Source organism: Boleophthalmus pectinirostris, unplaced genomic scaffold (assembly GCF_026225935.1).
Source record: "Boleophthalmus pectinirostris isolate CB_2022bp ecotype Guang Dong unplaced genomic scaffold, ASM2622593v1 HiC_scaffold_8, whole genome shotgun sequence".
Lineage (NCBI taxonomy): Eukaryota > Metazoa > Chordata > Actinopteri > Gobiiformes > Gobiidae > Boleophthalmus > Boleophthalmus pectinirostris.
Genome location: NW_026571515.1, coordinates 9,418,284 through 9,441,345, shown reverse-complemented (window position 1 = coordinate 9,441,345; position 23,062 = coordinate 9,418,284). Strand labels below are relative to the sequence as shown.

At 38.1% G+C, this 23,062-nt stretch overlaps 1 protein-coding gene across 1 annotated transcript in view; it reads left to right on the top strand.

Annotated features, from left to right (window-relative positions):
- The window catches only part of ubr4 (ubiquitin protein ligase E3 component n-recognin 4), a 67,884-nt gene that overhangs the window by 25,929 nt on the left and 18,893 nt on the right, over positions 1-23,062 (top strand). Inside the window, 35 exon segments of the mRNA XM_055166171.1 lie at positions 314-541; positions 1,349-1,506; positions 1,726-1,900; positions 2,660-2,861; positions 3,690-3,853; positions 3,934-4,150; positions 5,521-5,737; positions 6,884-6,947; positions 7,640-7,774; positions 8,323-8,494; positions 8,880-9,002; positions 9,077-9,198; positions 9,708-9,819; positions 10,055-10,185; positions 10,265-10,442; positions 10,566-10,670; positions 10,845-10,982; positions 11,623-11,791; positions 12,474-12,678; positions 13,215-13,328; positions 13,858-14,067; positions 14,369-14,518; positions 14,976-15,203; positions 15,565-15,643; positions 16,587-16,829; positions 17,383-17,551; positions 18,131-18,275; positions 18,357-18,442; positions 18,530-18,617; positions 19,408-19,601; positions 19,920-20,159; positions 21,212-21,350; positions 21,518-21,643; positions 21,733-21,861; positions 22,328-22,677. Of these exon segments, the coding sequence (XP_055022146.1) occupies positions 314-541; positions 1,349-1,506; positions 1,726-1,900; positions 2,660-2,861; positions 3,690-3,853; positions 3,934-4,150; positions 5,521-5,737; positions 6,884-6,947; positions 7,640-7,774; positions 8,323-8,494; positions 8,880-9,002; positions 9,077-9,198; positions 9,708-9,819; positions 10,055-10,185; positions 10,265-10,442; positions 10,566-10,670; positions 10,845-10,982; positions 11,623-11,791; positions 12,474-12,678; positions 13,215-13,328; positions 13,858-14,067; positions 14,369-14,518; positions 14,976-15,203; positions 15,565-15,643; positions 16,587-16,829; positions 17,383-17,551; positions 18,131-18,275; positions 18,357-18,442; positions 18,530-18,617; positions 19,408-19,601; positions 19,920-20,159; positions 21,212-21,350; positions 21,518-21,643; positions 21,733-21,861; positions 22,328-22,677 (5,705 nt within the window).

Here is a 23,062-nt window from a genome sequence, read left to right as displayed (position 1 = left end):
TTCTTGTAATTTTCTTTTTATTGTTTCTCAAAGTGGCTAAAATTTAATTAATAATGAGTATTGTACATGCTTTCTTAATTCTATCTAGACTTAGACTTGTGTGTAGTAAAAATAAAATATAAAATACGGGGTCGCTAATTTCACCTGTCCATAGTATTTTATTTTACCTATATATTCTCGTCCTGCTTTATTCTTTTAATCATGCATCATTATTATATCTTTCCTTCTTTTCTTTTTTATGGTGTTCAAGTGTATGTTTCTGGAGCTATGAATATCAAAAGTTAACATTTCTATTTCTCCCTTTCTTCCATAGGTTTATGACTTATCTGTAGATGCCTTGAGCCCCATGTACTACTTCCTTCTTCCCAGCTCAAAGATTCGAGACGCTACTTTCCTTTTCAATGAGGAAGGCAAAAACATCATTGTGATCATGTCTTCGGCGGGTTACATGTACACTCAGGTCATGGATGAATCCAGCAGCGCTCAGCATGGGCCCTTTTATGTCACCAATGTTCTGGAGATTACCCATGAAGACCTAAAGGTAACTGGAATTGGAATTGGGTTATTTATTTAAATTATTTCAATGATTTTGAACTTGTACAGGTTCTCAAACTTGACTTGGCATTGGTTATCCTATGTGAAAGGAGCACTTTTTAACTTCTCCATAGAGATGTTATTTCTTTGCCTGCAATGTTCCACAGATGGGCATTAAACAAATCTCCCTTGCATTTATTCAATTACAGGTGTTTTAGAACTCAAAAATACCTTAAAAACTTGAATTCTTACCATGTGCAGGCTTGCTTTTCAATAGATTATAACCTGTCTCCATTGTGATTACCAAGTTCATTTTCATACTGTGAAATAATCAAGGCAAAATGCTAATATTTCCATGGAGACAAGCAGGTGATGGACTCTCCTCTAGAAAAGTTACACAGTGTACCTTTTAAGTAAATGTTTTATTATGCTGATTCACATTATTTGTACCTTTGAGAGAAAAGATTTTATTTGAAAGCATCTGTATTGAAAATAATATAGACTTTAATTAAATCTAAATGTGGGTGGGATTTTTGATGGCTGAAAAATGTGTACCTGCATTTTTGTAATTCTCCTTTTAAGTATAATCAATTCATAATTCACAAATCATCATAAATGTCTTTATAAATGCCTTGGTTTAGGATACAAGCAAACAAATAAACAAAGTACTGTAAAATATAACGCTAAAATACTGAAGTATCACCTTATCACCAAACTTCTGTTCTTTTCATTGCCTATCTTTGTTTTAAAGAAGAGAATTTATCTGACTTTGTGGTTGGTGATGGACTTTTAACTATTTTCTCTTTATTTTCAGGACAGTAACGGTCAGGTGGCGGGTGGAGGCGTCTCTGTGTATTACTCCCATGTGCTGCAGATGCTCTTCTTCAGTTACAGTCAGGGAAAATCCTTCGCCGCCACAGTGAGCCGCAGCACCACCGAAGTGCAGCGTCTGTTCACCATCAACATCAAAGGGTAAATAAAGCTATCATTGCTAAAAATAAAACCATGTATTAAAGGTCCTACATTACTCAAAATTTACTCTTGTGAGGTTTGAGGCATGTTGTAATGTTGTTTCTTTCTCAAAAACATTCCCAGAGTTGTGTTTTGTTTCATTCACACATGTTTGAATGTTTGTTTGTTTTTTATTAGTCTGCATAGATGTCATTTTATTTGTTGGTTTGGTTTACTCAGGTCAAATGGAGGCAGCAGTAAGATGTCCCCAGCTTTGTGTCAGTGGTCTGAAGTTATGAACCACCCTGGCCTGGTCTGCTGTGTCCAACAAACTACAGGAATACCACTGGTTATAATGGTCAAACCTGACACTTTCCTCATCCAAGAAATCAAAACTCTCCCAGCCAAAGCTAAAGTAAAAAACACACCAAAGCTTTAATACTAGGGATGGGACAATAAACAATAATTTCGTGTGTCATGGTAAAAAAGGGTACGCAGAAATTGTTCATGGGATATTTTATATAATTGTGAAAATCGCCAACAAACATAATCGCCATTGTTTCACCAGAATGAGCAGAAAAAATCTTAACCATGAATTTCTCTGCTAGATCATTGTTGTTTTCAGTTATAACAAAGTACATTGCTATAACAGATGTTTAAAGGTACATCGCTTTTGGCCTGTTACTGCTTTGTCTGGAATGTTCCACAGTATAGATTAAACCTATATTAAATCTATCACAAGTGAGACACTATGCTACATTACAGTTCAGATCTGTGGAGAGGCGCCCCTATTCACAGAAGGAATTATTGTATTTTTTAGCAACAGAAACACCTGTAATGAATAAATGCTAGATAGAAATGTTTAATGTCATATCAGAGAACATTCCAGACAAAACAATAATACCTCCATGGAGACGAGCATGTGCCAAAAAAGTTACACAATGCACCTTTAAATATGGGGCCTCTTCATAATATTAAAATTATAATTATTCATATCCATAAACATTTTGAACTGTCAGCAACTTTGATAATAATGGTGATTTTATCGTTAACCGCGGTTATTTATGCCATGATCTTCGTGACACCAAATTTCAATATCGTCCCATGCCTACTCAATACTACACATAGTTTTTTTTTTCCTCTGTCCATAACACTGTATTATCTTCTTGCTCAGATTCAGGACATGGTTGCGATCCGGCACACTGCCAGCAACGAGCAACAACGCACAACTATGATTCTGCTCTGTGAAGACGGCAGTTTGAGGATTTACATGGCCAACGTGGACAACACCTCCTACTGGCTACAGCCGGCACTGCAGCCCAGTTGTGGCATCAGCATCATGAAGCCTGTCCGCAAACGCAAGGCTGCTGCCACCAGTAAGTACTGAACTACATGAATACTGTCATTTTGTATGTAAAGTCCTCATTGAGATGTTAGCAGTTCCAACTTGTCAGAGAGCTAAACTCTGATTCAATGACGAGGCAGTTTTTGTAGTTTTCAGATTTAATGCTCATCTTATGAATGCAGAGTGAAACTGCAAGAGAAAAATACAATCAGCGATAATTTCACATTCCAGTACATGTATATTGAGAGCTCAGTAACTTGTAGTAAAGCGGTTACAACATGTTGCCCATAAAAGGTGGCTTATTTTAACAACAAAATAAATGAATTTGTCACACATCCATTTTTATCATTGGCATGTTAAATGAGGCTGTGTGATACAAACAAAATTACCTGTAGCATAAACTATGTAAACATAAATAATGTGGCTGATTACTATAATAATAACATCTTTTTTAACTATACAGTTTTGGTTTAAAGTAATTTATACACACATGAAATTACCCAAATTGTACAAACGTATACATACAGACTGTATGAGTCCGTCTTTATTGCCTCTTCACCAACTTGTATTCTCATCTCTGTTGCTCATTTTTCACACTTCCAGTTCCACTCACTGGTGTGGAGTACCAAAATAAAACCACAGATTTTAAAACAAAAGTATATGTATTAAAATGAACTAGATAACGCCTGAAAGGCAGAACAATGTCTCTTGTGTCCCTGTTAATAGGTTAATAGAGATGGGCCATTCTGTGATTACACATCTTTAAGAAAAAATACTTTTATTTGCTTTACTGTGCTGTTTACATAATTTAGCACAATTAAAAAAAACTCTTTCTAATCTTACTAATTTTTACTTTTAGCTACACGCACATCCAGTCAGGTGACCTTCCCTGTAGACTTCTTTGAGCACAACCAGCAGCTGACAGAGGTGGAGTTTGGAGGCAATGACTTACTCCAGGTTTATAACGGACAACAGATAAAACACAGACTCAACTCCACTGGGATGTACGTGGCCAACACCAAGGTACGTAACCCCAAACTGTAATTTACACACCTTTTATACATATCTTCATCTGATTGTTAATGCTAACTCTTCATCTTCAGCCTGGAGGGTTCACAGTGGAGGCGGTCAATAACAACAGCTCCATGGTGATGACTGGGATGAGGGTTCAGGTGGGGACCCAGGCCATAGAGAGAGCTCCTTCGTACGTGGAAGTGTTTGGACGAACCATGCAGATCAACCTGACCAGAGCAAGATGGTTTGACTTCCCCTTCACCAGAGAGGAGGCGTTGCAGGCGGACAAGAAGCTGTCAATATTCAGTAAGAGCAACTGCAAATATGTGTTACTACATTGTCCAAATTGGATCAATAACTTTAATTTGTAAAGGCAATAAGGTACCATTGTCATAATTAAAGCTCTTATATTACAGAAAATTGACTCTTGTGACTAGGGCTGGGTATCATTAAGTTGCCGTTACGATACGTACCTCAGTACATAGGCCACAATACGATACATATATCGTATCGAATCGAAAGTGCACTGTATCGAGATATTTCAGATCAATCCGATACGGTTCAATAAAAAATAAATACTAAATCATCACTATGATACTAAAAGTCTTTGTTAAACCACTTCTTGTGCAAAGTTAATATGAAATACAGCCATTTTCATCATAAAAACGGAGAAAATGTAAAATGTGTCACATAAATGAGTTTCCTTCCACTAAACAAGTAACAAAACTGTAGCGCTGTAACAAAATAATTGAATAAAATGTACCAAAATATAATGGTGATATATCGATACAGCAGGCCATGATATCCATACTGTATCATCACATTAAGCGATATGAGATATCGATATTTCAATATTTTTGCACACCCCTACTTGTGAGCTTTAAGCCATGTTAGAATGTTGTTGCTCTCTTGAAAACATAACTTGGAGTTGTTTTTCATTCAGACATGTTCGAGTAATCCTTTATTTTTATTCTGTGTACATCGCCAAACCTCAAAATGCTCTGTTCCACCTGATGTCATTTATTTTTACCTGTAGTTCAATAGTGATGGGCCATTCCAGATCTGAAATAATCCAGATTATTCTAGTGAAGGTGTATGGAGTTTAGAAACACAGTGGAGCACTTCCTGTTTCACCACATGACATCCACAAGTTGGAACAGAGTGTTTTCTGTTTTGAGAGAAGAACTCAGCCTAAATATGCAGAGTTTGTGGTTTAAACATGTGTGAATGAAACAAAACAAAAGTCCAGGTTTGTATTTGGTGAGGAAATCATTATAACATGGCATAATATGGGCGCTCTAAACTAAAACTCCTGAAATGACAATAACAAATGCTAAAACTTCTTAGTCTTCAATTTACAAATGGATGAAAAAACTATAATCTTCAAGCAATATTTACTTTATATAATTGAAGTTGGTTTATAGTCTATTTTTGGAGAAAGACAAAATGCATATTCTTTTTGGGACTAACTAATACAAAAGTTGTATATATTTTATCTACAACTCATAATTGCTAATCTGGTTCCCTATAATTTGTTCATTTATGAATTGGCACACTTACAAAGACAGATATAGAGTTACAGATTGTAGAGGAGCATAGCAAAAACACTTTTTGAAATTTCTTTTGCTATGGATCCTACGTAATTCTGCTAATCTTAAAACTTCTTCCCTTTCCAGTTGGAGCGTCTGTGGACCCAGCGGGAGTCACTATGCTGGACTCCATTAAGATCTATGGTAAAACAAAGGAGCAGTTTGGCTGGCCCGAGGACCCTCCTGAAGACTTCTCCTCAGCTTCAGTTAATAACGTGTGCAGCCCCAACCTCAACCAGGGCAACGGCTCCAGTGACGGGGACATTTCCACCCCCACCACAGCCAGCGGCACTGTGCTCGAAAGGTATGTGATTTGGGAGTTTTATTGGTGTTATGGACAATTAGAGCAGGAAAATATTAACTTGATAGATGTGTTTATGTACTTTTAAAGGTGCATTGTGTAACTTTTCTGGTGGAGAGTTCATCAAATGCTTTTCTCTGCTTTGTCTGGAATGTTTCACAATATAGCATTAAACCTTTCTATCTTTATGGAGACCAAACCGGTCCAAGTTACAGGTCAGATCTGTGGAGAAGTAACCCCATTCACAGTCAGAATACCTGTTTTTCTAGGTATTTTTGAGCTATAAAACCACCTGTAGGTTAATAAATGTAAGGTAGAGATGTTTAATGTCACACTGTGGAACATTCCAGGCAGAGCAATGACGTATCCATAGAAATAAACAGGTGACAGACCCCCAATAAAAAAGTTACATAATGTACCTTTAAATATTCATTAAATTAGCTCTTTAGTTTTTGGTTGCCATTTCAAAGTCAAGATTTGAAAAACTAAATACTGCAAAATGTTAGGATTGTTACTAGAAAGATTAGATTTTTAGTAATTTTGCTGTTTTGGGCTTGGGCAAATGATTAAATATGATGTGTAACATGCATAATCATTGTATAATTCAGCTTTAACTGTTCTTCATAAAATGTTTAGCTAGAAAACGACATTAAGTCTTGAAATTGTACTTTAAAAATGTCACACTCAGTATTACAGGAGTAAATATTGCATGGCTATTGTGACTTCATCTCTCTTTGCATGTCCTCCTTTTGTTCAACAGAGTCATTCAAATTCACTGGTTTATTTCTGTGGACCTCACACTTTTTTGTTCTTTTTCTTTTGCTCCCACAAATACAATAAAAAGTTCTGAAACTGAGTCCTTGTCAACATTGGACCGGTTAGTAACAGCCCTTTCTTTGCTTGTTTGAATGGGTTTTGTGCATGTTTGCTGCTTGTGTGGTGCCCCCTGCCTGTGGACTGTGAACATACCATGCACCATCTCGACTTTTAAAATACCCCCAGTGGCATTTTCTCTGCATTGAGTGTTGTTTTTTTGCATTTAGTTTAGCGCATTTGTAGAACACTAAGATTTTACCTTAATTTCTTGCTTGTTTTTTCGCCCTCCTTTTTCGTGAGTAAGAGATGTTAATCTTTCTTTTCCTGTTACAGATTGGTAGTCAACTCCCTTGAGGCGTTGGAAAGCTGCTTTGCCGTGGGCTCCTCTGGTGAAAAGGTAATGGCAAATCTAAATGTAATTGTTACACGTAGAACTAATGCACATAATTTAATAAAGAGAGACCATTTTGATGTGTTGAAATTATGAGAAAGCCCAGCTGTGTTTTTTTACAAAATATTTTTCATTTTCTATCGTTCTACAAAAAATATCTAATGTGTTTTTATGTGTCTGTTATATTCTCTTTTGATCATTTTGCCATGTTATAATGTTACCTTCTCAAAAACATACCTGGAGTTGTGTTTTGTTTCATTTACACATGTTTGAGTAATTGTTTATTAGTCTGTCTACATCTCAAAATGTTCTGTTCCACCTTATGATGTCATGAAGCAGTTGTAGCTGTCTTTTACCTTTTAGTGTTTTAGTGTAGTGTAGTTTAGTGACAGAGTTCCAGAGCTGAAATGATCCAAATGATTCTAGTGAAGCTGTATGGAGTTTAAAAACACAGTGGAGCACTTAACGTATTACTACATGACATCACAAGGTGGAACAGAGTGTTTTCTGTTTATAATAGAATAACACAGCCTAAATATGCATCTATGTGTGAATGAAGTAAAACCTAACTCCAGGTATGTTTGTAATGAGGAAATAACTTCAAAACATACATCAGAAAATGCCATAATATGAGCATTTTAAATACTCCTTGACAGTCTTTGTTGTAGTAAAATTTTAATTGTACATTTCTCTCACAGGAAAAGAACAAAACTGCCGCACTGGAGCTCGCCACTCTGCTCCTGTCCATGCCCACACCCACAGGAGTCCAGCAGCAGACCAAGGGGCTGTTGGCCAGTCTGCACACCAGCCGCACAGCGTATCACAATCACAAGGTACTCTTCACACATTTAAGGTTGTTTCTTTGTTCATAGAGCATAAAAAACCTCTTTCTTTTAGGATGAAATCAGAACAATGAATAGGCCTGTCATGATAATTACTATGTCCACTTATCATTAAAGGATGGAACGATAATTTTTGAGGGTCAATATTTATCGTGAATACTTTTTTCCTTGTACTAGTAGGAATTTTTTATTATTTTTCAGCAATATGATAAGATTTGAGTTTTAGAGGTTTGAAGTAAAACTATACAATTTAATGATGTGTTGCATTTTGCTATTTAGTTGTTGCTCCTCATGTTTTGTCGATAATTCTTCTTTATGCTTTGGTTTCAGTAATATCGTTTATCTTATATAAACCAGCAAAATATCACTCTTCAAATTTTGTTATCATGATAGGCCTACTTTTGCCAAAACTATAGATTCTTAAATGTGAAGCAGGATCAGGTATGCATTTCTCAGTCTGTAGGCATCAAAAGCTTCCATTTTCTTCAACTTATTTTTTTACAGCTATAATAACACCTCTGTATTTTCTGTATTCGCAGGACCAGTCATTGCTGAGTAATGCAGTGCAGTGTCTGAACAGTAGCACTCGAGAAGGGAGGGAGTTGGACCCGGACGTGTTTCAGAGACTCGTGATCACAGCGCGCTCCATTGCCATAATGAGACCAAACAACCTGGTTCATTTTACAGAGAACAAAGCACTGCATCAAGATGGTATGAACCTTAAACTAACAATTAACAGTTGAGAAAAAGATCATAACTTATTTTTTGATTGCATCTTTATAGACAGTTTAGTTAGTGTTCATTCAAAGGTTTGGTATTATACAAAATTCACTGTTGTGAGCTTTAAGCCATGTTTTACCTCATCCAAAACTTACCTGGAGTTGTGTTTTGTTTCATTCACACATGTAATAATAAAATAGCCCTTTATTATTAGTCTGTCTACATTTCTAAAGCTCAAAATACTCTGTTCCACCTTGTGATGTGTAGCGGTAGTTTTCAAGTTAACGGCTATCTTTTACCTTTTGCTCAGTAGAGACAAAGCACAACTCCAGGTACATGATAAACCACCTTTATTTGTTTTAATTTTGTTGAGCAGATGATGGACACAAACTGGTGGATGGAGAAAGCTGTAATTTCATCACTCAGCTCATGAACAACTTCTGGAAACTACACGCCCTTAAACCAAAGAATGCTTTTCTTGCACCCGCTTGTCTGCCAGGTGAGTTTCAAGTTGAGATCAAAAAAATACATTACATTGAATACTTTTATTCTGATAATTTCTTCTTTTTCCAGGCTTAACCCACATTGAAGCTACTGTAAACGCTTTGGTGGACATCATTCATGCCTATTGCACTTGTGAACTAGATTACATCAATGTAGCCTCCAAGATCTATATGCAAATGTTACTATGTCCAGTAAGTACGAATGATGAGGAGTTAAGCTACTTTGTCAACAATTAAAGTGCCTATGACAAGTCGGACTACTCATTTTTTTCCCAGTTTGGCCAACTTGTAGGTTTCAGATTTGACGTCCTGGTTGGAAATTGTCACTTCACGCTAGGGAATTCCATTACCGTTACTTAGGAATCATGATTTCTATTCGACAAATAAAAATACAGCATCTTTATTTTGTTGAAATAATTTTCAAAGTATCAGGAAAAAATGTGTTTATCATGTGAAAACTGTGACAAACTTTTTTGGATAGACTTCTCCCTGTAGTGTGATGTGATATCAATATGGGACTTCCTGTACTTTTCTTCACAATTTGCTTCTTCATTGGTGCAAAACTATAATTTACATTTACATCAGGTATTATCCGACCAGGTAAAGTCAAAATGAGAAAATCATAAAAACCTGTCATACGCATTTTAACTGTTTTAAAGGTTGGACCAATCATTAACAGTTTCTTTCTAATCATCTTCCAGGACACATCGGTGAGCTTTGCTTGTAAACAGGCTCTGATCCGAGTGCTCAGACCGAGAAACAAGCGCCGCCATGTCACCCTCCCCTCTCCTCCACGATCTAACACGCCCATAGGTGACAGATGTCTTCATATTATATACTTCTAAATTGTGCTTTGTGCTATTTTTGTTTAAATTATGGCAGTTTGTAAACGGTCAAGATTTCAATTTTAGAGGACTTGGATCTTGACACTAAAGGCTTGTTTTTTTTTGTCCATAATCCATACTAGCATTGAACCTAGACTAGACTTGGGTATCTGTTATAGCATCTTTATGTTTGAAACAGTAAAAATAGTTTGGATTTTCCTCAGGAGACAAGGACGATGACGACGACGATGATGCTGATGACAAAATGCAGTCTTCAGTTCTGACCGGAGTAGAGGAGGGGCGGCAGGAGAGTCAGGAGCAGAGTGAGGTCGACCACGAGGGCTTTGAGATGGTTGTAAGTAGAAACACAAGTAAATCACACACTTCTTTAGCTTTGGACTAAATGTTATACTTTGATTCCTTCTCCTCATCAGTCTGAGTCCATGGTTCTGGACACGTCAGATAATGTGAACAATGGAAACCCGTCTCCTCTGGAGGCTCTGCTGGCTGGAGCCGAGGGCTTCCCCCCGATGCTCGACATCCCTCCAGACGCAGACGATGAAACGATGGTTGAACTGGCCATCGCTCTCAGCCTGCAGCAAGATCAGCAAGGTATGGAACAGTAGTTTGTTTCCAAGTTTAAGAAAATTTATTTGAGTGCTTATGAAGTAGACAGATTAGTATTAGAAACATTCAGTTCTATTTATATTGAATATCCATGTTTGGCATTTGTAGGCAGCAGCAGCAGTGCTCTTGGCCTACAGAGCCTGGGTCTCTCTGGCCAGGCCCCAAGCTCCTCTTCACTGGACGCTGGCACTCTGTCAGATACCACTGCCTCAGGTAACAGATAGTACATAGAATAGTTTAGAGAGAGACTTTTCCATGTAATAAGCACAAGAATAATGTAATAAATCTTTTGCATGAGTGTTGCATGGAGAACATGTCAGTTCAGTGCTGAATCATGTCTGGATGACGGCGGTGTATTTACTGTTCCAGCTCTTGCTTTGATTTCAGCCCCGGCCTCAGACGACGAGGGCAGCACCGCGGCCACAGACGGCTCTACTCTCAGGACGTCTCCAGCCGAACACGGGGGCAGTGTGGGGTCTGAGAGCGGGGGCTCCGCCATAGACTCAGTGGCCGGGGAGCACAGTGGTGGGTCACTTCACTCACTGAACTAAAAAAACACACACATTTTAACTAATGTAGTTCATAAACGTGCAGAGGTGTAACTTTTTGGTTGGTGGTCCATCAACTGCTTGTTTCCATGGATATGTCATTGCTCTGCCTGGAATGTTCCACAGTATGACATTAAAGCTCTGTCTTACGTTTATTCAATTACAGATGGTTTTATAGCTCAAAAATAGTTATAAAAACAGACATTCTGACTGTGAGCAGTGTTACCTCTCCACCAGTCTGACCTGTAACTTGGTCTTGTTTTTTTCTCTATTAAGATAAAGAAGGTTTAATACTATACTGAGAAACATTCCATGATATGACAAACATTAACATTTCCATGAAGAAAAGAATTTGACAGGCCCTCCCCCAGAAAAGTTACTGTATTTTTAAACCCAGAATAAAACCGCTGTATCATTTGGCACAACAGCTGAAACAGCCTCTTTGTTTGATACCAAGTTATGTAGAACATTGTGAACTGCTTGAATTTTTAGTTTGTATTTCATTTAACCTACCAAAAACAACAAATGTTAACATGAAATTGTGGATTATTTACACACGGATTTATACAACTTTTATTTTGCACTTTACTGACTCTGTTCCAATGTTGTTTTTCTAGTCTCTGGCCGCAGCAGTGCCTATGGGGACGCTACAGTGGAGGGGCACCCTGGTGGTCCAGGCAGCGTGAGCTCCAGCACCGGGGCCATCAGCACCACCACAGCCCAGCAGGAAGGAGAGGGGTCAGAGGGAGAGGCCGAGAACGAGGGGGACATCCACACCAGCAACAGGTCAGTAAAGCAAAATTTTGAGTTTGATCAAAAACACTACACAAAGATTTCATACAAGGAGGATGGGTGAAGGAATACGCCATATAGACAGCAAATAATGTTTTTTAAGATAATTTATAGATGTACAGAGGAGGGACATGGTGAACATATAGGTATAGAAAGTTTTACTTGTAGGCCTAGAAGGGACATTGCATCTTTTCTGGTACAAGTATGGCAATAAAGATGCTTATTATTTAATTACATACAATAAAAGAGTACATTGAAAAAACTATGCAAAGATTTCATATGAGAAGGATGAGTAGGACTATCAAGGAGTACCCCAGATGGACCACGAAGACACTTGACACACACAAAAAAAAAAATGTATAGACATGTACATATAGGTATTAAAATTTGTTGTTATATATTGACTGTTCATGTGATTTTCTGTTAATGTAAGGTCAGTGTTTTATGGTTTTACTACGAGAGTGGACCCCACGTAGAGTAGTTGTGCACTTGTGGGACTAAAAGGGATCCTTAAATAAACAAAAATAAACACAAGTGTAGAGGGGTTTTACTTGTAGGCCTAGAAGGGGTTTTGTATCTAATGAAAAATGACATGAAATTTCTTACTTTGATGGATTTCTTACTTTAAAACAAAATAAAATTTGTTTCCATCCATTAATAATCATTTCCTTTTCAGACTCCACATGGTGCGCCTCATGCTGTTGGAGCGCCTTCTCCAGCACCTTTCTCAGTTACACAATGTGGGTGGAGTCCAGGCCATCCCGTACATGCAGGTCATCCTTATGCTGACCTCTGACCTCGACGGAGAGGACGAGAAAGACAAAGGCGCGCTGGACGACCTGCTTGCTCAACTCATCGCAGAACTGGGCATGAACAAGAAGGTAATGTTGGACTAATCAATGCTGTTAGTTCAGTTGTTGTATCTTTTTTTTTTTTTTTTTTTTTTTTTTACAAGCCCCAATTTAAAGGTGCTCTATATAACTTTTTTGGTTCAAGTCCAGCACCTGGTTGCATCCATTGAGATATACTAGTGAGATTGCTTTACTTAGAATGTACCACAGTATATCATTAAAGCTTATTATTGCTTCCTATTTAATTATAGATGTTTTTTTACCTTTAAAAATGTATTAATGTAATGTAATCAGGTTCATCTCTCCACAAATCTGACCTGTAAATTGGCTTGGTGCTTGTTTCCATAGAAATAGATTAATTTGATATCACACTGGAAAAACTCCAGGCAAAGCAACAACATCTCTATGGTAGCAGATCACTTAGAAAGTTACACAATGTGCCTTTAAGTTAGAGTTTCATTGTATTTTTATGTCTACAAAAACCTATAACGTTTGGGCATACGTGATGATACTTGCAGTTTTTCATGAAAAAATTGGTTAAATCTTTCTCTTCTTTCTTATTTTAGGATGTCTCAAAGAAGAATGAACGTAGCGCCATCAATGAAGTCCACCTGGTCATCATGAGACTCCTCAGCGTCTTCATGTCCCGAACAAAATCTGGTTCCAAATCCTCCTCTGAGGTACTTTTATTAAAGGGTCTATATTATGAAATTTTAAAAATCTATGTTATATTATTGTTTCCTCATCAAAAACATATTTGGAGTTTTGTTTTGTTTCATTCACACGTTTAACACACAAATCCTGCATATATAGGCTGAGTTCTTTTCTCAAATAGAAAACACTTTGTTCCACCTTGCGATGTCATGTGGTAATACAGAAAGTGCAACTGTTTTTAAATTAAATACACGTTGACTAGAATCATTTGGATACTTTCAGACCTGGAATTGCCCATCTCTACAGAACAAAAGGTAAAGGGTAGCTGCATTTATAGTTTTGGAGATGTAGACAGACTAATAATGCAGAGTTACTCAAACGTGTGAATGAAACAAAACACAATTCCAGGTTTGTTTTTGGTGAGATAACAACATCATAACAATGCTTAAAGCTCACAAGATTCAATTCAGTGTAATATAGGACCTTTAATACTCATTTTTATTAGTTAATGCATTTGGAAATTCCTAATCTTATAATTGTTTCTCTTGTTTCCAGTCTTCGTCTCTCATCTCCAACGCCACAGCCACTGCCCTGCTCAGTCTGGGTGCCATTGACTACTGCCTGCATGTGCTCAAGTCTTTGCTGGAGTTTTGGAAGAGCCAACAGGGAGAAGAGGAAGCAGTGACCACCAGCCAGCTGCTCCGACCCCACACGGCCTCCTCTCCCCCAGACATGAGCCCCTTCTTCCTGCGTCAGTATGTGAAGGTATGGTAGAAGTATGTGAAGGTTTTTGTAGAAGTATCTAAAATCAAACCTTAGACCTTAGACCTCACAACCAAAAACAGCTTAAAACTCACCTTTTCCTTATTGCCATTAACCTCCACATGTGACTGCTCCTCACTACTTCTTTTGTCTGTCCTGTCCTTGTTTTGTTGTTACTTTACTGTGAAGTGTTTTTGAGTTAGGGTGAAAAGCGCTAAAACCTAAAAACCCATGTATAATTATTATTAAAAAATATTGTAAACCAGCATGTTTTGTGACCACTTTTTCGTTTGTTCCACTACAGGGCCATGCTGCTGATGTATTTGAAGCTTACTCACAGCTCCTGACAGAAATGGTGCTCCGACTGCCCTATCAAATTAAGAAAATTGCAGATACCAATCCACGTATCCCTCCACCAGTCTTTGACCACTCCTGGTTCTACTTTTTGTCTGAGGTATGCCATGAAGGAACAATATCCGATGTAATGCAGTATCTAGGTCCACAAATTTTTCTTAAGTTAAAGTAACGATAACAAATAAGCTTTTTACTTTGGTAAAAAAAATAATAACAAAATCTATTTTAGTGGGATATAAAATCGTTTGTGTAAAAATACAGCCGTATAATGTTTTTCTATTTCCATTTTGATTCATTAGTCTATTCAGAAAGCGCCCTCAGAATATGGCAGCGTGAAAAACGTATCAGTATCGAAAATTGGCTGATACCGACATCAGCTCATTTGTGTCAATAATGGCTGATACTGGTACCGATATATCCCCCATCCCTAGTTTTATCATCAAGGCTTTGGTTATAGTTATGTGAGATAATGCACATTTATATGCATGTGTAGAATGATCAATATTTGAAGTGAAAACAAAACGATGTACAGTGTGTAATGACCTGTTTCTCTCCAGTACCTGATGATCCAGCAGACCCCGTTCGTCCGGAGGCAGGTCAGAAAGCTGCTGCTCTTCATCTGTGGCTCAAAGGAGAAGTACCGTCAGCTCAGAGATCTCCACACGCTAGACTCACACGTGAGGAGCATCAAGAAGCTTCTGGAGGAACAGGGCATCTTCCTCAGAGCAGGAGTTGTGACCGCCACCTCTGGGTCCGCCCTCCAGTACGACACGCTTATCAGCCTGGTAAGATTTCTGCATTTTTATAATTATTTAAAGGTGCATTGTGTAACTTTTTGGTTGGGGTCTGTCACCTGCTTGTTTCTATGGACATGTCAATGCTGGAATGTTCCACAGTATGACATTAATCAGCTCTACCTTACATCTGTTCAGATACAGGTGGTTTTAAAGCTCAAAAAATCCTACAAAAACAGGCATTCTCCATGAAGATCGAAAGAGTTAATGCCATACTGTGAAACATTCCAGACAAAGCAATAACATCTCCATGAAGAGAAACATTTGACGGACCTTCCACAAGAACAGCTACACAATGCACCTTTAAATCACAAAATCATTATTTATCTGACCATTTCTTCTTGTTACTCAGATGGAGCACCTGAAAGCTTGTGCTGAAATTGCAACTCAGAGGACCATCAACTGGCAAAAATTCTGCATGAAGGATGATTGTAAGTCTTCAGTGTATTAATATTAGTCATTAACTCAGAATTAAATATTTATTATACTTAAAAAAAAAACAACCCTCAAATAAAGCAGTGTTCACACTTGGTTTGATAGTTTAGTTCAGACGTAGAATTGGTTCAAACTTGTAGCCTTGTTTGAGTCCTGATTTAATTTTAGTACCTTTTTTTGTATTTTGTCTTCAGTTTAGAACTAAAGGTCTGGTAAAACTTTAAAACATCTGCTGCACCAAGCAGTCATATTCTTTTTTATTTATATAGCGCTTTTCACAGACATTTTCTGTCCCTAAAGACGCTTTACAGAGCAATATTCAGCATTATTCATTCAGCATTATTCATTCACTCTATACCCTGGTGATGGTAAGCTACTATTGTAGCCACAGCTGCCCTGGGGCACACTGACAGAAGCGCGGCTGCCATGCCACTCAGTGCCATCGGTCGCTCCGACCACCACCATCACTCACACACACACCACTTTCATACTAGGCAATGTGGGTGAAGTGTCTTGCCTCAAGACACACAATGATTGAACTGATTGTATTTAACTGACCTTGACTATCAACTGCTCTTGGAGTCTTATGTAGCATGTTTTGGGTGACAGTGAGAGATACAGGACTACATTCATACCATACTTCATACAATTGTACAACAACTCACCCTTATGTAATAGATTTGTCTATTTTTGCACTGTTTCTCCTCCTGTCTATAGTGTAACTCAGATATATTTTGTACCATGCTTCTGTGTTTTATATTCTCTTGCTATTTTTGCTACTTATTTTACTATTGCCATTTATAGTTTTGCTCTTTGTTCTATTTATTGTGATGTGTGAGCTACTGTGTCCAAATAATTTCCCTTGTGGATCAGTAAAGTTTAAGTTGTTTGTCTAAAGCATATATGTTTATATTTATATTTTTTCTCCTGTATTCCCAGCGGTGTTGTACTTCTTGCTCCAAGTGAGCTTCCTGGTGGATGAGGGCGTCTCTCCAGTCCTGTTGCAGTTGCTCTCTTGTGCTCTGTGTGGCAGTAAAGTCCTCGCCACCTCTTCCTCCAACTCCTCCTCTTTCTCAACGGGCGGCTCCGCCAACGCAGGCCAGACCGGCGCTTCCCAATCGTCCCAGAGCAAATCCTCCAGCAAAAAGAGCAAGAAGGAAGACAAGGAGAAGGAAAAAGAAGGTAAAATAATTACTTTAGTCCTTGCGAATAAAGGTCCTACATTACACAATATTGTCAGCTTTAACCCTTGTTATAATACTGTTACCTCATCAAAAACAGACCTGGAGTTGTGTTTTGTTTCATTCACATGTTTGACTAACCCTTTATTATTCATCTATCTACGTCTCTAAAGCCCCAAATGCTCTTTTCCACCTTGAGATGTCATGTACTGGTAGTTTTCAAGATAACGGCTATCTTTTTACCATTTGGTTAGAAAAGATTGGCAGTTCCAGGGCCAAAAGCATCCAAATTGTTCTAGTGAAGGTGTATAGATTTTAAAAACACAGTAGAGAACTTCTTGTATTACCACATGACCTCACAAGATGCAACAGAGTGTTTCTATTTGAGAGAAGAACTCAGTCTAAATATGCAGGATTTGTGTGTTAAACATGTGAATGAAACAAAACACAACTCCAGGCATGTTTGTGATGAGGAAACAATATTATAACATATCAGAAAATAGCGTGATATGGCCCCTTCCATATTTCATTGTTATTGTTGATTTCTTTTCCAGGTGAGGGAGGGGGAAGCCAGGAGGACCAGCTGTGCATGGCTCTCGTCAGTCAGCTCAACAAGTTTGCAGATAAAGAGACTCTGATCCAGTTCTTGCGCTGCTTCCTCCTGGAGTCCAACTCATCGGCTGTTCGCTGGCAGGCCCACTGTCTGGCGCTGCACATCTACAGGTAAACAACTAATAAGATTCTAAGAAAACCTGGCCAACCACTGTTACTGTTACTCACTGTCTACTTTAAAGGTCCTATATTACACTAAATTGACTCTTGTGAGGTTTAAGCCATGTTATAATGTTGTTACTTCATTAGAAACATACCTGGTGTTTTTTGTCTCATTCACACATGTTTGAGTTACACTTTATTATTAGTCTAGCTACATCTCCAAAGCTCGGTATGCTCTCCTCCACGTTGTGATGTCATGTAGTGGTAGTTTTTGAGTTTACCATTACCTTTTACCTTTAGTTCAGTAGAGATTGGCAATTTCAGGGCTGAAATCATCCAGATCATTCTAGTGAAGGTGTAGGGAGTATAAAAACACAGTGGAGCACATCACAAGGTGGAACAGTGCTTTTTGTTTAAGAGAACAACTTAACTCACAAATCCTGCATATTCAGGCTAAGTATGAATGAAACAAAACACAACTCCAGGTCTGTTTGTAATGAGGAAACAACATTATAACATAGATTAGAAAATAGCCTAATATAGACCCCTTTAAAAACTTCAGAAATAAAAACAATTGTTTTTCTTTAGGAACTCAAGTAAATCCCAACAAGAGTTACTGCTTGAGCTGACGTGGGCGATTTGGCCTGAGCTTCCTGCCTACGGCCGTAAAGCAGCTCAATTTGTCGATCTGCTCGGATATTTCTCTCTCAAGACTCCTCAGACTGAGAAGAAGGTTGGTTCTGTCTCCAGCTTTTCACATTTGCTTTTAATTGTACTTCCTGTAAATATTTGTATCCTGTATTTGTGTTTTTAGTTAAAGGAATATTCTCAAAAGGCTGTGGAAATTCTACGGGCGCAGAACCACATCCTGACAAACCACCCCAACTCTAACATCTACAAGTATGTTTCTATTACGTTAAAGATGCACTATGTGACTTTTCAGTTCTTTTGAAAGAGTCTACTCATTGTTATTTTTTCTTTCTTTAGCACACTGTCAGGTCTGGTGGAGTTTGATGGCTTTTACTTGGAGAGTGACCCTTGTCTGGTCTGCAACAATCCTGAAGTGCCCTTCTCAGTAAGTTACTCAAATGGAAAACAGTTTGTACTAACACAGCAGCCAGCTTACTTTTTTGCTAAAATAGTACTTAAAGGTGCACTGGGTCATTTTTCTGCTTAAGATTTTCTATGGATATGTTATTTTCTTCCCTGGAGTGCCCCACAGTATGGCATTAAAATGATCAGTTTTGCATTTTTTTGATTACAGTTGTTTTAATATCTAAAAACTCCATTAAAAACATGGATTTTGACTGAGCGCTTTGTCTCCTTTCTAAAGATCTGACCTACAACTTGGCCTAGTAACATTACCCTCTTGTCCAAATAAGTTTAATGCCATACGCTGGAACATTACACACAAAGAAATCTGATCTCTATGGCAGACCTTCCACCAAAAAAGTTACACAGTGCACTAGGGGTGTAACAATAACCAAAATATTTTGATATTGTTTCGTCAAAAGTCTTTCAGTTAATATTGTGGACCATTGTGGACCATCACAATACATCGAATCACACGTTTCTTTGCTTAAATTAATTGTTATGGTACAGCAATAGCTGAAAAAAACAGAGGGAACTACATCGACCATGATCCTTTGCTCTGTTTTGCTGCAAACTACATGAAGAAACAGCAGTTCTAAGCACTTTTAAATCTTAGTTATTTGATTTAGGTCTTGTCAAGGCATTTTAAGAGGAAAAAGTCCTGCAATAAATACCGTACTGTGAGGTGTATATCGTAAAAATGTCGTACCGTGAGATTTGGATACCGTTACATCCCTACAGTGCACGTTTAATGATGATTTCTTTCTTTTCAGAATATCAAATTGTCCTCCATCAAAGTGGACACTCGCTACACCACCACACAGCAGGTGGTGAAGCTCATCGGCAGCCACACCATCAGCAAAGTTACGGTGAAAATCGGGGACCTCAAACGCACCAAAATGGTTCGAACCATCAACCTGTACTACAACAACAGGACTGTGCAGGCCATCGTGGAGCTCAAGAACAAGTGAGTTTATTTTACCTCATTCACAAGGACCATAATACATAATTTGAAGAGGATTTTTTTTGCATTATGGGTTTTGGAAATATAACAAAAATTAATAATGGGAGGGGATTGACAGGAATAAGTGTAAGCCATATCTGTGATGCGTTAATCTGTATTGAAATCTGCCAAATCATGCACTAGATTGGCAGACTTGTCAATAAAATATAAGTATATGGGTAAAAAATACTCAGATTAGAACAGATACTAAATAAGTTTGTAATACAGATGCAACACTATTCATTATGATGGATCGTTTAACTTATTTTGTTGCATCTTCAGACCAGCACGTTGGCACAAAGCTAAGAAAGTACAGCTGACTCCAGGCCAGACGGAGGTGAAGATCGACCTGCCCCTGCCCATCGTGGCCTCCAACCTCATGATCGAGTTCTCAGATTTCTACGAGAACTACCAGGCGTCCACTGAGACCCTCCAGTGCCCGCGCTGTAGTGCCTCTGTCCCTGCCAACCCCGGGGTCTGTGGCAACTGTGGGGAAAATGTCTACCAGTGCCACAAATGCAGGTTAGGAACTGTTCTCTATTACACAAAACAGACTCTTGTGAATTTTAGACCATGTTATAATGTTACCTCTTCAAAAACATACCACAAGTTGTGTTTTGTTTCATGCACACGTTTGTAAATGTTTATTATTAGTCTGTCTACATCTCCAAAGCTGAAAATGTGCCATTCCACCTTGTGATATCATGAAGCGGCTACCTTTAGTTCTTTAGCAAATGGCAATTCCCTGGCAAAAATTATCCAAATAATTTTAGGTGAAGGTGTGTGGAGTTTGAAAACACAGTGGCGCACTTTAGGGTTGGGCAGTAATACAGTATTGCAGTATCCTGAGGTATCAAAAAGTAGCAACGGTATCAGTTTCATTAGTCGTTAAAAAAAATCTGCTGCACATAAGGACCTAATATAATAATTTATTGATACCTAAATTTGTTTGCTCAGCACAAATGAATGTGTGGTTGTATTTTCAATTTAATACTATCACGATTTAAAACTAATAGTGTGTGTGGGGAGATGATGTTCGATTAGCTTCATTTCATTGTCACATGATGCTCATAAGGGAGACCAAGACAAGAGGGCAAGTCCGGCTGCAAGCGAGATGGTCTCAAAAAATAAATATATACTAGTACTTCTGCAATTTGGCAGCATTTTACAGCTGTTACATTTGCACTTTAAAAATGTTAATAAAAGTTGTTAATGATGTACACATTTTGTTGATACTTTTCAATATTTTTAGGCAAATACAATGCTTGCTATTCTGTTTCTGAATGGTATAGGTGCAAGTAAAATTATTAATTAGTCAAGGTAATACTGTATACCCCAGTAAAATGCTGAGAAGATTTAACGGTATCAACATTTGGATACCGCCCAACCCCAGAGCACTTTCTGTATCACCACATGACATCACAAGTGGTTTGTGTGTTAAACATGTGTGAATGAAACAAAACACAACTCCAGGAAACAACATTAGAAAATAGCGTAATATAGGCCCTTTAATACTGTGTGGTTATAATGAGGAAGTATTGCAGTAATCTAATAACTGTTGTTGTTGTTTTTAGATCAATCAACTACGATGAGAAAGACCCGTTCCTGTGCAACGCTTGTGGTTTCTGTAAATATGCTCGGTTTGACTTCATGCTCTATGCCAAACCCTGCTGCGCTGTGGACCCCATTGAGAACGAAGAGGACAGGAAGAAGGTAAATCATGGTTATTGGGTTCAAACATGGAAAACATAAAGAATATTTATTGGGGCAGTTAAAATTTTGAGTAAATACTTGGCACTATACATACAAAAGTGTCTTCCGTGTACCTTTTGATGTACCTTTTCAGTTTAAATAATCTTTTCTGTTTATTTCCTCTCCAGGCCGTGACAAACATCAACACTCTTTTGGACAAAGCAGACAGAGTTTACCACCAGCTCATGGGCCACAGACCTCAGCTGGAGAGCCTGCTATCCAAGGTCAATGAGGCTGCACCAGAGAAACCACAGGTGTGTTGAAACACCAAAAACAACATTTATATATGTATATGTATAAAATCTCTTATTTCTAAGCACTATATTCTCCTTGTATTTCCCAGGATGACACAGGAGCTGCTGCAGGTCTGGGTACGTCTTCGGCAAACGTCAACCGCTACATCCAACAGCTCGCCCAGGAGTACAGCGGAGACTGCAAAACCTCATTCGATGAACTCTCGAAGATTATACAGGTAAGATTCAACCCAAGGGCCAAACGGTTTAAAAAAAAAAAAAGGTAAAATAAACAAACAATTTCTCAGTTCTGAATGATAAGGACAGGATTTTGGCAGTACATAATCGTTGCAAATTATGTAATGATCCGTAATTGTGATATTCATAATCAAGCAACCCTACTTAACTATTTCATTTCAATTCAAAATTATTATGACTATTACTTTTTATTATTATCGAATTTTAATAAATTTTCTTTGATGAATGTCATATTGTGTACTTAGACAAACTTTATTGAGCCACAAGGGAAATTACTTGGACATTGTAGCTCACACATTACGATATAATCACAAAGAGCAGAAAATAAATCAACTAAATTCAAATAAATTAAACTCTACTAATAAATGAAGTGGCAAAAATAGCAAAAGCCTTGTTTCAGTTGTCTTTACCAAAACAAATGTATTTTACATTTTGTTGCATTTACAGAAAGTCCTTGCGTCTCGTAAAGAATTATTGGAGTACGATCTTCAGCAGCGAGAAGCAGCCACCAAATCCTCCCGTAACAGCAGCAGTCACCAGCCCACGTTCACTGCGTCTCAGTACCGTGCCCTCTCTGTGCTCGGCTGTGGCCACACCTCCTCCACCAAATGCTACGGATGTGCTTCTGCAGTCACTGGGCACTGCATCACTCTGCTCAGGGCCCTGGCCACTAACCCCGCCCTCAGGCAGATACTGGTACTGCAGGGGCTGATCAGAGAACTGTTTGAGTACAATCTGAGGAGAGGGACTGCAGCCATGAGGGAGGAGGTCCGCCAACTCATCTGTCTACTCACAAGGTACTGTTAGTTTTGTGCATATCTTTGTGAAAAATGGAATCGTATCCTTCAAAGTGTTATGTTTTTTGTTTTATTATTGTTTTGTTTTATAAATTAAATGGTTGTAGCTGTGTTGAATATAGGGCCTTATACCTGAATGCTACACTTTCCAATCAGACAGAATAAAAAAAATTGAATTTACTGAAGGTATTGAAAAGGTCAGTTGGTATATACCTTTTTCACAACGGCCAGAAGTGCCCCACTTTAGGTCTGCAGAACTTCATGTTCATGGTTTTCTATGGCAAAATGTTTGCGTAAATGTCTTGTGTATTCTCCACCAACTTCATAAATCTACCCCATCACCAAATCTTCAACAACAAAGTCCTCAAAGGATAAACATTCAACC